Source organism: Zonotrichia leucophrys, chromosome 23, assembly GCF_028769735.1.
Source record: "Zonotrichia leucophrys gambelii isolate GWCS_2022_RI chromosome 23, RI_Zleu_2.0, whole genome shotgun sequence".
In the NCBI taxonomy this organism is placed as follows: domain Eukaryota; kingdom Metazoa; phylum Chordata; class Aves; order Passeriformes; family Passerellidae; genus Zonotrichia; species Zonotrichia leucophrys.
Window position 1 is genome coordinate 2,701,303 of NC_088192.1, and position 14,625 is coordinate 2,715,927.

At 43.1% G+C, this 14,625-nt stretch overlaps 1 protein-coding gene across 2 annotated transcripts in view; it reads right to left on the bottom strand.

The window, feature by feature from the left end:
- Positions 1-14,625, bottom strand: part of CSMD2 (CUB and Sushi multiple domains 2) — a 347,705-nt gene that overhangs the window by 243,798 nt on the left and 89,282 nt on the right. For both annotated transcript variants that reach the window (XM_064731593.1, XM_064731594.1), the window contains 2 exons: positions 11,550-11,744; positions 4,043-4,250 (listed from right to left, as the gene is read on the bottom strand). In XM_064731593.1, the coding sequence (XP_064587663.1) occupies positions 4,043-4,250; positions 11,550-11,744 (403 nt within the window). The remainder of the gene's footprint in view (positions 1-4,042; positions 4,251-11,549; positions 11,745-14,625) is intronic.

Sequence of the window (14,625 nt, forward strand, 5' to 3'; positions counted from 1 at the left end):
CCTCGTTATGAAAGCAACCCTCTCCATCCTAAAAGTGAATTTCCCACCTAAATTTTCCAATCAGAAACATCTCCTGAAGCTCCAGAACATCCAGACAGATGAGAGACAATTCCCAATGAAAATCCCAGTCCCTCCCTCCCATCCATGGATATAAAATATCTGGAAAACCTTGTTATTAAAGCAACCACCCCACAGGCTCATCCCACCCTGCTCCTTCCCCTTTCCTGCTTTTAGGATTTTATTTTTCTCCTCTCAAGGCAATCTGGGCCCAAAATCTGGCTGTAAGAGCTGTAAAAGTGTGATTTTATTAATCTGCCTCAAAACTGCTCCCTTGGAATTCTTCCTGCAGGATTCACATCCAACAGGTTGGGGAGCAAAGGAAACCCAGCTCAGGATTCTCCAGCATGTGGGATCAATGGGAAGGCACTTAAAGCAAGCTGGCTCATAAAAAAGAAACCCAAAAAAAAAATATCCATTTTTAAAGCTGGGAGGGTGAATGGTAATGCAGGTTTTTCTAAGAGCAGGTCAAGTCAAGGTTACTTGAAGTGCTGAGTTAATGGGCTCATAAATATCATCATTAGGTGCCATTCCCTAGCTTGGAAACACACAGGAATTATCCTCCTGATGAAATTGAATTTTGTTTATTTGTGCCCAGCCCTGGCCATGACTAAAACTACTCAGAATGCTCAGAAAATGAAATATTTGAAATATTCAGCTGTGAGAGGCTTCAGGAGAATTGACTGCGAGTCTCTCTGCCCTATTACCAATAATTAAAATCCGTTTTTTTTTCATAGGCAGAAGAGGGAAAAAGGGGTTTGAGCTCTCTTTTCCTGCTGAATCACATCAGCATGGTTAAAGATGAGACAGAACCACCAGGTTTTTTTCCCCCTACGGGCAAAAATTATTGAGAACTGACTCATCTGAATTTAATTACCGGGCCAGCTCGGAGAGATGAAATTCCAAACAAGACTTCTTTGCAATTCCACTTGTGGGACTGCAAAGTTTCCTTCAGGAATGAGAAATGAGATGGCCTGGAAGGGGCTGGGGCTGGCTCGTGTGGATGGGAAATTTGGGGATGGGAAATTCAGGGGTGGGAAACTGAGGAATGGGAAATTCTGGGATGGGAAATTCAGGGATGGGGAAATTTGGGGATGGGAAATTTGGGGATGGAAATTCGGGGATGGGAAATTCGGGGATGTGGAAATTCGGGGATGTGGAAATTCGGGGATGGGAAATTCGGGGATGGGAAATTCAGGGATGGGGAAATTCAGGGATGGGGAAATTCAGGGATGGGGAAATTTGGGGATAGAAATTCGGGGATGGGAAATTAATTTGGGGATGTGAAATTTGGGGATAGAAATTCAGGGATGGGAAATTCGGGGATGGGAAATTTGGGGATGGGGAAATTCAGGGATGGGGAAATTTGGGGATGGGAAATTCGGGGATGGGAAATTAATTTGGGGATGTGAAATTTGGGGATGGAAATTCGGGGATGGGAAATTCGGGGATGGGAAATTCAGGGATGGGAAATTCGGGGATGGGGAAATTCAGGGATGGGAAATTCGGGGATGTGGAAATTCAGGGATGGGAAATTCATGGATGGGAAATTCAGGGATGGGGAAATTTGGGGATGTGGAAATTCGGGGATGGGAAATTCAAGGATGGGAAATTCAAGGATGGGAAATTCAGGGATGGGGAAATTTGGGGATGTGGAAATTCGGGGATGGGAAATTCGGGGATGTGGAAATTCAAGGATGTGAAATTCAGGGATGGGAAATTCAGGGATGGGAAATTCAGGGATGGGAAATTCAGGGATGTGAAATTCAGGGATGTGAAATTTGGGGATGGGAGTTTCGGGGATGGGAAATTCAAGGATGGGAAATTCAGGGATGTGAAATTCGTGGATGGGAAATTCAGGGATGGGAAATTCAGGGATGCAGCACAAAAGCAGGAACAGTTTCTGCCAGAAGGGAATTCCTGCTGCTGGGGCCAGGGGATCCCAAAAAGGGCTGAGCTCAGCCAGGGAAAGGTGTGGGAGGAGAGGCAGCCCCAGGGATGCAGCAATGGACACTGGAGGGGAGCAGGGATGCAAATCCATCACTTCTCCCTCCAACGAGCCCCAGAGTGACAAAGTGTAAAACTTAAACCAGTTTTTAATCTCAGTTTTAAGCACTGTGTGTGACCTACAGGCTCAGCTCAAAGCCAGGCTTACATTCCCCACAATTTAAAGTATTTTTTTTTTTCCCTGCTGTATTTACGAGGAGTTTATTAATTTTATTAATTAATTTATTTTATTTTTTCCAGCAGGTTCCCTCTGCCAGGCTTTGTTTTATTTTTTGACATGACAAGACACAGCTCTGCTTTGGCAACACCTCCAGGCTGAATAATGTTTTTTAACCAGCTCCATCCATCTTCCCAGCCAGCACAGCTGAGTGCTTACGAACCACCAGTGCCCTAAAATATTAATGCATTCTAATAAAACCAGCCGGGGCTTTTTTTCATCAAACAGCAACATCTAATTTTCCAAAGGGGCCTGGGAACAGTAAACAATTGGGACGTGGTAAATGGCAACTTCCCTCCCATCAATACACCCTAAACACTCCAGTGCTGTTCCCTCAGAATTGCCAGCCAGGATAAATCACTCAAATAAATGGGATTTGCAACAGGATCCTCACGAATAATCACAATTTAACTCGCTGCTGATAATCCCAGGCAACACCTGATTATTACAAAAGCTTCATTCTTCCCTTCCAGAGGGGTGCTGGGTTTAAATCCAACTTCCAGGACCTTCCACTTGCTGCCAGTCAGGGCTTTTAACCCTTTGAAGGTGATCACCGTGTCCTTTGCTATCAAACCAACAGGAGGAACACATCAAATTCCCTCTGCAGTTCCTTATTTCCCCTTGCCTTCAGAACACTGGGGCAGCTCCTGAACATTGGAAATATTGGCTTTTATCCCAAATCCAAGCAATATTTCTGAGAGAATTTTCCAGGCAACCCCTGGGATGAGAAGGGGGCTGGAATTCTGCCCCCTTTCCCAGGGACAAGTGGATCTGGTGAAACATTTCCAGAAATTCATCAACACCAACGGGTTTAGCAATCATCAGAACATTTAACAAAGCCAGGGTTTGAGTGTGGCAGGGTTTGAGGGGTTCTCAGAGGTTGGGTGATTTTGTTTGGGTTTTTTTATTTTTAAATATTTTTTTCTACCCAGCTGTCCGGTTTTCGGCTGTTTGAAGGGCCTGGAAGGGCCAGAGTGGCCTTTGGGCAGCCCGCGTATCTTCTTTCGGTCTTTATGTTTATTAATTGTTTATCTAAAAGATTTTCTCTCGGCCCGACAGAGCTCTGCTCAGCAGCCAGCCATGAGCACACTCTGCTGCCCTCCGGACAGTCACCTATCTTTATACCCATGGTTACGTGTACAATATTTATCATTTTTCCCCAATCCTTTTTATTCTTATTGTCCGGTGCACTTTTAGTAATAACCAATCCCAAAGTGCCACCATCACCAAAGAAGATGGAGGAGAAGAAGAAGAAGAAGAAGGACAGGACACGCCCCAATTCCTCCATCTTACTTCTCTAAACCCCCCTGTACAGAAATCCTAAACCCTGTGTCTCACCCTCTAATTAACCAATCCCTTCACCATTCACCCCGGTGAAACCCTCCTGTCCTCATACAGGTGTCGTCTCCTGTGTAGGATCAAAGTCCAGCCCCAGACACTTCTGGAACATTCCAGGACTCCCGAGCCCCCCAAGGGTGCTCTCGGTGACACCTCAGTCCTGAGGTGCTGAGATCCCACACCCAGCCACACCACGACTCTCATTGCAGACATCAGGACTCAGAGCAGCCAATGCTCACTGCAGAGTTTGCCAAGCAAATCCCAAGTTCCAGAAGGAAACCACGGGGAATAATTGGCAATTTCCCCTCTTTCAGGCCCAAACTTCTCCCTCTGAGCCCCCTGTGAAGTTTGGCTGTGCCCACACAGACCATGAGCACCCCACAAGGCACCACCCTACAAGGGACGAACCCAGCAGGAACCTACCAGAGCGAGGATCCCTCCGTGCCAGCAACTTCCAGAACATCATATCCATCCTCCAGCTGGAAATCCATGAACACCAGGGCAATGGTGTCGCCAGGCTCGGCCAGGATGGTCCAGGTGCAGTCTGCATTGTTGCCATACTCCAGGGGGAAGTGGGGGCTGGAGATGATCCCGCTCTGGCCCCGCAGGGTCCCTCCACAGGCATCGTCAGCTGAAACAAAGGCCAGCGTGAGCCCTGGGTGCCCAAAGCTCCCAAAGTCCAGCCCAAAGTCCCAGCCTGTCCTGGATTGCCAAGAAAATTGTATTCTGTTCACCATCAGAACTGTATTCTAATTACCATCAGAATTGTATTCTGCTTATCAGCAAATTGTACTCTGTTTACCACCATCTGTATGGCAGTTGTCTTCTGTTCATTGGGCAGTTTTCCTTATCTCTTCCACAACTGGGGAGACACCTGCTGATAACAGCTACTGAATGTCCCTGCATGGCTGATAAGAACTACAGCATCCCATTGGGAGATGGGAGCCCAGGGGGAGGAGCCAAGCATTCCTACCCGGATAGAATCTGAGATTTCAAACATTCCTACCCGGATATAATCTGAGATTTCAAACATTCCTACCCGGATAGAATCTGGAGATTTCAAACATTCCTACCTGGATGAAAACTGGACATTTCAAGCATTCCTACCCAGATAGAATCTGGAGGTTTCAAACCTTCCTACCCAGATATAATCTGAGATTTCAAACATTCCTACCCGGATAGAATCTGGAGATTCTGGAACACCAGCACGGCTTCTGCACTGGATTGCCCAGAGGAACAGCAGCTGCCTCTGGCCCTGGATCTCCAGAGGCAGAGACTGCACCTTTCTCCAGGATCCCTGCTCCAGCAGAACCAGCCCTGACACTGCAGGAGGGCTGAGCCACAATTCCAATGGCACTGCTGCCAACAGCCTGACCCACAGGGTGTCAGGTTGGGTTCTGACTCTGCCAGTGCTGGTTTAGTTCACTGCATTGTTTATTTTATCCTTTTATTTTCTTCCCTATTAAAGAACTGTTATTTCCTGCTCCCATATTTTTGCCTGAGAGCCCCTTAATTTAAAATTTATAGCAATTCAGAGGGGTGGGGAGGGTTCACATTCTCCATCTCAGGGGAGGCTCCTGCCTTCCTTAGCAGCCTCCTTTTCCCAAACCAAGACACAGCCAAACCCCTTTTTGGGCAGGGGAGGGGTCACTGCCCACTCTTCAGGATGGAGATGATGCCTCAGGTTTGGCTTTTGTGTTTTTCAGGTTCTGTGCTGCTTTAGTGTGTGGGTCTGAGCTTCACATCAGGGGATGGTGAGCTCTGTGCACAGAGCAGGGAGACAAAACAATTCCTGCTCCAGCCGGGCACCAAGGACAAATGATCCAAATCTCAGCCCAAGAGCAGAAACAACGTGGGCTGGAGAGAGAAAAACAAGGATGGGACTTCATAACCTCAAGCTATAATTGGACAATTAACTCCAATATGCAAATGGAGCAGAACTTATAAAAGTGAGAGACTTCATGACCAAGTGTCCATTTTGGGACCATTTTGGTTCACCTTGGGTGCAGCCCTGGCTGGGCTCTTGTGCTGCCCAAGGTGGATCCATTGAGGCCTTTATCCTCCCTGATTTATTCTTTAGCTCTGCCCAGCCTCTGTTCTGGCCCAGCCTTCACCAGGAATCCTGGATGCAAACTCAGCTGCAGGCACAGCTCCACCAGAGCAGCTGAAAAGCAGATTTTGTGCTGCCCTTGGAGCCATTCCCTGGATCCTCCTCCTCCTCCCTGGAGCAGCTCAGGTGCCACCAAGCCCCAGCGCTGGGCTCCAGGCTGGAAGGGCAGCATTGAAATCAAACACGAGTTTGGCACTTCAGGGTGGAAACGCAAAGCTGGGCTTTTCCTCCAGCTGGAGAGGGGATCTCAGCAATGGAAATGGTGCCAGCCCTCAGCTCCAGCACCAGCTGGGGTCAGGATTAATCCCTCCCTCCCTGGGGTTTCCTCCACAAATGCTGAGCGAAGCTGGGCAAGGAGGAGACTCTGGGAAATGCTGTCAGAGCAGAGGGCTGCTCCCTGCAGGCAGGGAATTCCCTTTTCTCCTACCAAGGTGCTGCTTTGCCCGTTCTCAAGGTGGAATTTCAGGGAATTTCATCTTTTAGAAGGTCCAGAGGAGGGCCAGGAATGGTGGAGGGGCAGCTGAGAGAGGAGGAGAGCGAGGGCAGAGCTCAGAGGGGCTGCAGCTCCTCCTGATGGAATATCAGGATGGATTTAGGGGCAGGTTCTTCCCCCAGAGGGTGCTGGGCACTGCCCAGGGAATGGGAACATTCCCAAGGCTGCCAGAGCTCCAGGAATGTTTGGACACCACTCTCAAGGTGGGGTTTTGGGGTGTCTGTGCAGGGCCAGGAGCTGGAATCAACGATCCCACATCCTTTGATTCTGTATTTTCACCTCCAGTGAAACTCAAAAAATAAAATTAAATTTTAAAAAAAGTATTATAAAATTGGCAGAGACCATCTTAATTTGGAGAAAAGCATCATAATCGATCATAAAAAACACCAGGAATAAGCAGGACTCTCTCAAATCACTCTGAGCCTTCCCCTAAACACTCCTGACCCCAAACCAGCAGGGAAATAACCAAAAAAACCCCGATGACAGTCACAACACACCTCTGCACCTGCAACCCTTCCAAGGGTGTCCGGTTTATCTCGGCTGTTTGAGGGGCCTGGAAAGGCCCGAGGTGGCCTTGGGGCAGCCCGCGTATCGAAGGACGAGAAGAGGCTTCAGTTCTTCTTTCTGTTTTTATGTTTATTAATTGTTTATCTAAAAGATTTTCTTTCAGCCCGACAGAGCTCTGCTCAGCAGCCAGCCATGAGCACACTGTGCTGCCCTCCGGGCGGTCACCTATCTTTATACCCATTGTTACGTGTACAATATTTATCATTTTTCCCCAATACCATTTATTCTTATAACTCGGTGCACTCTCAGTAATAACCAATCCAAAAGTGCCACCATCACCAAAGAAGATGGAGGAGAAGAGGAAGAAGAAGGAGGACAGGACACACCCCAATTCCTCCATCTTACTCCTCTAAACCCCCCTGTACAGAAATCCTAAACCCTGTGTTTCACTCTTTAATTAACCAATCCCTTCGCCATTCACCCCGGTGAAACCCTCCTGTCCTCATACAGGTGTCGTCTCCTGTGTAGGGTCAAAGTCCAGCCACCAGACACTTCTGGAACATTCCAGGACTCCCGAGCCCCCCAAGGGTGGTCTCGGTGGCTCGGCACCTCAGGACTGAGATCCTGAGATCCCACACACGGGAGCATTACAAACACCCCGAGCACCAATATTTGCTCACTTGAAGGCGCCGCTCCACGGCCCAGGGGCTGATTGATCGCTGGGGCAGAGTCAATAAAAGCAATCGATAGGAGATGCTCTGCTCAAGTGCACAGGGAATGGAGGGGAAGAGACTTCAGGAGCAGCAGCAAATGGTTTTGGTGGAAGAACACAGATATTTGTGTGTTTACACACTCCCCAGCCCCCCGGGAGCACAATTAGCAAGGCTGAACTGATAAAGGAATGTTGAAGCTTCCCTGCCCTTAAACTGGCAGGAAGTTGGGAATTGGTTTCAGTATAAAATTCTTTGTATAAATTCTTCATATAAATTCTGTATAAATTTTCAGTATAAATGTTTTCAGTATAAATTTTTTCAGTATACATTTTTTCAGTATACATTTTTCAGTATAAATTTTTTCAGTATACATTTTTTCAGTATAAATTTTTTCAGTATAAATTTTTTCAGTATACATTTTTCAGTATACATTTTTTCAGTATACATTTTTCAGTATAAATTTTCAGTATAAATTTTTTCAGTATAAATTTTTTCAGTATACATTTTTTCAGTATAAATTTTTTCAGTATACATTTTTCAGTATAAATTTTTTCAGTATACATTTTTTCGGTATACATTTTTTCAGTATACATTTTTTCAGTATACATTTTTCAGTATAAATTTTCAGTATAAATTTTTTCAGTATAAATTTTTTCAGTATACATTTTTTCAGTATACATTTTTCAGTATAAATTTTCAGTATAAATTTTTTCAGTATAAATTTTTTCAGTATAAATTTTTTCAGTATACATTTTTCAGTATAAATTTTCAGTATAAATTTTTTCAGTATAAATTTTTTCAGTATACATTTTTTCAGTATACATTTTTCAGTATAAATTTTTTCAGTATACATTTTTCAGTATACATTTTTCAGTATAAATTTTCAGTATAAATTTTTTCAGTATACATTTTTTCAGTATACATTTTTCAGTATAAATTTTTTCAGTATAAATTTTTTCAGTATACATTTTTCAGTATACATTTTTCAGTATAAATTTTTTCAGTATACATTTTTCAGTATACATTTTTCAGTATAAATTTTTTCAGTATAAATTTTTTCAGTATACATTTTTCAGTATAAATTTTCAGTATACATTTTTTCAGTATAAATTTTTTCAGTATACATTTTTCAGTATAAATTTTCAGTATAAATTTTTTCAGTATAAATTTTTTCAGTATACAATTTTCAGTATAAATTTTTTCAGTATACATTTTTCAGTATAAATTTTTTCAGTATACATTTTTTCAGTATAAATTTTTCAGTATAAATTTTCAGTATATTTTTTTCTGTATAAATTGTTCAGTATAAACCTTTCCTGCAGCTCAGCACTGCAGCCACTCTGGGATGTGCCACAGGAGAGGGAATCTGGCTCTGGGAAGCAGAAAATATTCCCATTTCCAGGGTTTGAGCTGGAAAACCTGCAGGCTTGATTTTCGGGATAATCATGGGATCATGGTTGGTTTGGAGCTTCAGGGTCATCTCCTTTCACCCCATTCCATGGGCTGGGACATTTTCCACAATCCCAGGTTGCTCCAACCTGGCCTTGGACATTTCCAGGGATGGAGCAACCACAGCTTCTCCAGGAAATCAATCCCAATTCCTCAGAGGGAGGAATTTCCTCCTAATATTTAATCTAAACCCACTCTCTTTCAGTTTAAAGCCATCCCCCTTTGTCCTGCCACCTGTAAAATTGGAATTTTTTTTCCCCACTTAATTTTATTTTTTAAATTGAATTGAATTGTCCAGGGACTAAGAAACTGCAGCTAAAGCAGCTGTGCCCCATTCCCAACACCCCAAGCCCTTCACAACCTTCCCATTATTCCCCCAAAACCCAACAGCCTTGAGGAACCCATCAAAAACCCATCAACCACAACCCAAAACCCAACAACCACAACCCAAAACCCATCAACCACAACCCAAAACCCAACAACCACAACCCAAAACCCAACAACCACAACCCAAAACCCAACAACCACAACCCAAAACCCATCAACCACAACCCAAAACCCATCAACCACAACCCAAAACCCAACAACCACAACCCAAAACCCAACAACCACACCAGGTTTGCTTTCCCATTTAGGGCTGGTTTTTAAGGGCTGGTTTTTAAGGGTTGATTTTTAGGAGCTGTTTTTTAAGAGTTCCTTTTTAAGGGTTGGTGGTTTTGGTTTTGTATGGGAGATATTTATGGAAGTGATGCAAAGCTTTTAGTTACTAGAAAGTTGTATCTGCTTTTGTGAAAAAATATGTGTTAAAGATGAAAGATACTTGGGAACTTCTTATTTTTCTTCTGGTTGGGTTAAGAGGTAACATAATTTGGGTTTTGTTTTTGTGGGGCTGGGCTCTTTTTTGGGTTTTTTTTAGGTTTTTTTATCAGTTGTTGGGTAGGGGCTGGGTTATGATTTCTAACATTTCTTCTGGTTTCAACTAAAGCCACCACATTTGGTTTTGAAGGGTTGGTTTTTGAGGATTGGTTTTTATGGGTTTCTTTTTAAGAGTTGGTTTTTAAGGGCTGGTTTTTAAGGGTTGGGTTTTGAGGATTGGTTTTGTGTGGGTTGATTTTGAAGGGTTGATTTTGAAGGTTTGGTTTTTAAGAGTTGCTTTTTAAGGGTTAGTTTTTAAGGGTTGATTTCTAAGGGTTGGTTTTTAAGGATTTCTTTAAAAGAGATGCTTTTTAAGGGTTAGTTTTTAAGAGCTGGTTTTCAACGGTGGCTTTTTAAGGGTTAATTGTAAGGGTTGATTTTTAAGGGTTAGTTTTTAAGGGTCAATTTTTAAGGGTTGATTTCTAAGGGTTGGTTTTTAAGGATTTCTTTTTAAGAAATGCTTTTTAAGGGTTGGTTTTTAAGGGTTGCTTTTTAAGGTCAGTTTTGAAGGGTTTCTTTTTAAGAGTTGCTTTTTAAGGGTTAGTTTTAAGGGTTAGTTTTTAAGGGTTGATTTTGAAGAGTTGATTTCTAAGGCTTGGTTTTTAAGGATTTCCTTTTAAGAAATGCATTTTAAGGGTTGGTTTTTAAGGTTGTTTTTGAAGGGTTGCTTTTTAAGGGTTAGTTTTTAAGGGTTGATTTCCAAGGGTTGGTTTTTAGGGATTTCTTTTTAAGAAATGCTTTTTAAGGGGTTGGTTTTTAAGAGTTGGTTTTTAACGGTTGTTTTTTAAGGTCAGTTTTGAAGGGTTTCTTTTTAAGGGTTGCTTTTTAAGGGTTAGTTTTTAAGGGTTGCTTTTTAAGGGTTAATTTTAAGGGTTAGTTTTTAAGGGTTGATTTTGAAGAGTTGATTTCTAAGGCTTGGTTTTTAAGGATTTCTTTTTAAGAGATGCTGTTTAAGAGTTGCTTTTTAAGGGTTAGTTTTTAAGGGTTCATTTTAAGGGTTAATTTTTAAGGGTTGATTTTAAGGGTTGCTTTTTAAGGACTTCTTTTTAAGAGATGGTTTTTAAGGCTTGGTTTTTAAGAGTTGGTTTTTAAGGGTTGCTTTTTAAGGGTTAATTTTTAAGAGAATTTTTAAGGGTTGCTTTTTAAGGGTTAGTTGTTAAGGGTTGATTTTTAAGGGTTGATTTCCAAGGGTTGGTTTTTAGGGATTTCTTTTTAAGAAATGCTTTTTAAGGGGTTGGTTTTTAAGGGTTAGTTTTTAAGGGTTGGTTTTTAAGGGTTGATTTCTAAGGCTTGGTTTTTAAGGATTTCTTTTCAAGAAATGCTTTTAAGGGGTTGGTTTTTAAGGGTTGGTTTTTAAGGGTTGATTTTAAGGGTTGCTTTTTAAGGGTTAGTTTTTAAGGGTTGATTTCCAAGGGTTGATTTCTAAGGCTTGGTTTTTAAGGACTTCTTTTTAAGAGATGGTTTTTAAGGCTTGGTTTTTAAGGGTTAATTTTTAAGAGCTGCTTTTTAAGAGTTGGTTTTTAAGGGTTGCTTTTTAAGGGTTAATTTTTACTGGTCGGTTTTAAGGGTTGATTTTGAAGGGTTGCTTTTTAAGAGCTGCTTTTTAAGAGTTGGTTTTTAAGGGTTGCTTTTTAAGGGTTAATTTTTAAGAGTTGGTTCTTAAGAGTTGGGTTTTAACCCTTTCAAACCCCAATACCCCACCCCAGCCACCTCAGCCCCCATTTCCCGGGGGTTTCTCCTCACCTCTGCAGACGGGCAGAGGGAAATCCCAGGAGGCTCCGTGTCCCGAGCTGGCCTGGCAGGTGAGCAGCGCGTGGCCCTCCAGGAAGAAGCCGGGGTTGCAGCTGTACCTGACCCTGTCCCCGATGCTGAAGGTGGTGCCCTGCTGCACCCCGTTCCGCAGCCGCCCCGGGTTCCCGCACGTGTGGCTGGGCAGGGCTGCAAGGGAAGGCACAGGCAGTGAGCCCAGTCCGCAGGGAAAACGGAAAAATCATCTCTGAAAACAGAACGATCAATCTGACGGAAGCAGGGTTGGGTTAGGGACTGGGAATTGTCACAGGGTTGAGTAAATCGTTAGGAAAAATGGAATAATTGTCATTGAAAACAGAATGATCAATCTGAGGGAAGCAGGGTTGGGTTAGGGACTGGGAATTGTCACAGGGTTGAGAAAATCACCAGGAGAAATGGAATAATCATCGTTGAAAACAGAATAATCCATTAGAGGGAAGCGGGGTTGGGTAAGGGACTGGGAATTTTCACAAGGCTAAGCTAAATCCTTAGGAAAAATGGAATAACCAAGAATAACCCATTAGAGGGAAGCAGGGTTGGGTTAGGGACAGGGAATTTTCACAGGGTTGAAGTAAGTTCTAAGGAAAAACAGAATAATTGTCATTGAAAACAGAATAATCCATTTGAGGGAAGCAGGGTTGGGTTCGGGACTGGGAATTTTCACAGGTCCAGGTAAATCCTCAGGAAAAATGGAATAATCATAATTGAAAACAGAACGATCTTTGAGAAAAGCAGGGTTGGGTTACGGACCGGGAATTTTCACAGGGTTGAGAAAATCACCAGGAGAAATGGAATAATCATCGTTGAATACAGAATAATCCATTTGAGGGAAGCAGGGTTGGGTTAGGGACTGGGAATTGTCACAGCATTGAGTAAATCGTCAGGAAAAATGGAATAATCGAGAATAATCCATTAGAGGGAAGCAGGGTTGGGTTAGGGACAGGGAATTGTCACAAGGCTAAGCTAAATCCTTAGGAAAAATGGAATAACCAAGAATAACCCATTTGAGGGAAGCAGGGTTGGGTTAGGGACAGGGAATTTTCACAGCATTGAGTAAATCTTCAGGAAAAACGGAATAATCCATTAGAGGGAAGCAGGGTTGGGTTAGGGACTGGGAATTGTCACAGGGCTGAGGTAAGTCCTAAGGAAAAACAGTATAATCACCATTGAAAACAGAACGATCAATCTGAGGGAAGCAGGGTTGGGTTAGAGACAGGGAATTGTCACAGCATTGAGTAAATCGTCAGGAAAAATGGAATAACCAAGAATAACCCATTAGAGGGAAGCAGGGTTGGGTTAGGGACTGGGAATTTTCACAGGGTTGAGTAAATCGTCAGGAAAAACAGAATAATCGAGAATAACGCATTTGAGGGAAGCAGGGTTGGGTTAGGGACTGGGAATTTTCACAGGGTTGAAGTAAGTCCTAAGGAAAAACGAAATAATTGTCACTGAAAACAGAATGATCCATTTGAGGGAAGGAGGGCTGGGTTAGGGACTGGGAATTTTCACAAGGCTAAGCTAAATCCTTAGGAAAAATGGAATAATTGTCATTGAAAACAGAATAATCAATTTGAAGGAAACAGGGTTGGGTTAGGGACTGGGAATTTTCACAAGGCTGAAAGGCTGATTTTTTTTCCTAAATCCTTAGGAAAAATGGAATAATTGTCATTGAAAACAGAATAATCAATTTGAGGGAAGCAGGGTTGGGTTAGAGACTGGGAATTTTCACAGGGTTGAAGTAAGTCCTAAGGAAAAACAGAATAATCATCATTGAAAACAGAACGATCAATTTGAAGGAAGCAGGGTTGGGTTAGGGACTGGGAATTGTCACAGCATTGAGTAAATCGTCAGGAAAAACGGAATAATCGAGAATAATCCATTAGAGGGAAGCAGGGTTGGGTTAGGGACAGGGAATTGTCACAAGGCTGAGCTAAATCCTTAGGAAAAATGGAATAACCAAGAATAACCCATTAGAGGGAAGCAGGGTTGGGTTAGGGACTGGGAATTTTCACAGGGCTGAGTTAAATCCTCAGGAAAAACAGAATAATTGTCATTGAATACAGAATAATCCATTTGAAGGAAGCAGGGTTGGGTTAGGGACTGGGAATTGTCACAGCATTGAGTAAAGCGTCAGGAAAAACGGAATAATCGAGAATAACGCATTTGAGGGAAGGAGGGCTGGGTTAGGGACTGGGAATTTTCACAAGGCTAAGCTAAATCCTTAGGAAAAACGGAATAATCAAGAATAATCCATTTGAGGGAAGCAGGGTTGGGTTAGGGACTGGGAATTGTCACAGGGTTGAGTAAATCGTTAGGAAAAATGGAATAATTGTCATTGAAAACAGAATGATCAATCTGAGGGAAGCAGGGTTGGGTTAGGGACTGGGAATTGTCACAAGGTTGAGCTAAATCCTCAGGAAAAACGGAATAATTGTCATTGAAAACAATGATCCATTAGAGGGAAGCAGGGTTGGGTAAGAGACTGGGAATTGTCACAAGGCTGAGCTAAATCTTTAGGAAAAATGGAATAATTGTCATTGAAAACAGAATAATTCATTTGAGGGAAGCAGGGTTGGGTTAGGGACTGGGAATTTTCACAGGGTTGAGTAAACCCTCAGGAACAATGGAATAATCAAGAATAACCCATTAGAGGGAAGCAGGGTTGGGTTAGGGACTGGGAATTGTCACAGGTCACCCCTGAGTGTCCCCAAGCCCAGTTTTGGGGTTTCTCAGGTGTCCCTCTGATCTCGGGTCACCCCTGAGTGTCCCCAAGCCCAGTTTTGGGGCTCCAGCCCCCAAAGCAGCAGCAGGGGCAGATCCCAGCTCCTGAGCCCATTTCTGGCCCCCAAAGCCATTATTTCCATCCTCCCCCAAAGGAGCTGGGAAGCTCCACCAGGAGATTTTCCTGCCCAGGCAGGTTCTGCTCTCAAATCCAAGCAGGTGGAAAAGCAGCCCAGAACTAACATTTCATTTCTTGTAATGATCCTCAAACCCCCAATTTAATTAAATTACCAATGTCACTTTTTTCTTT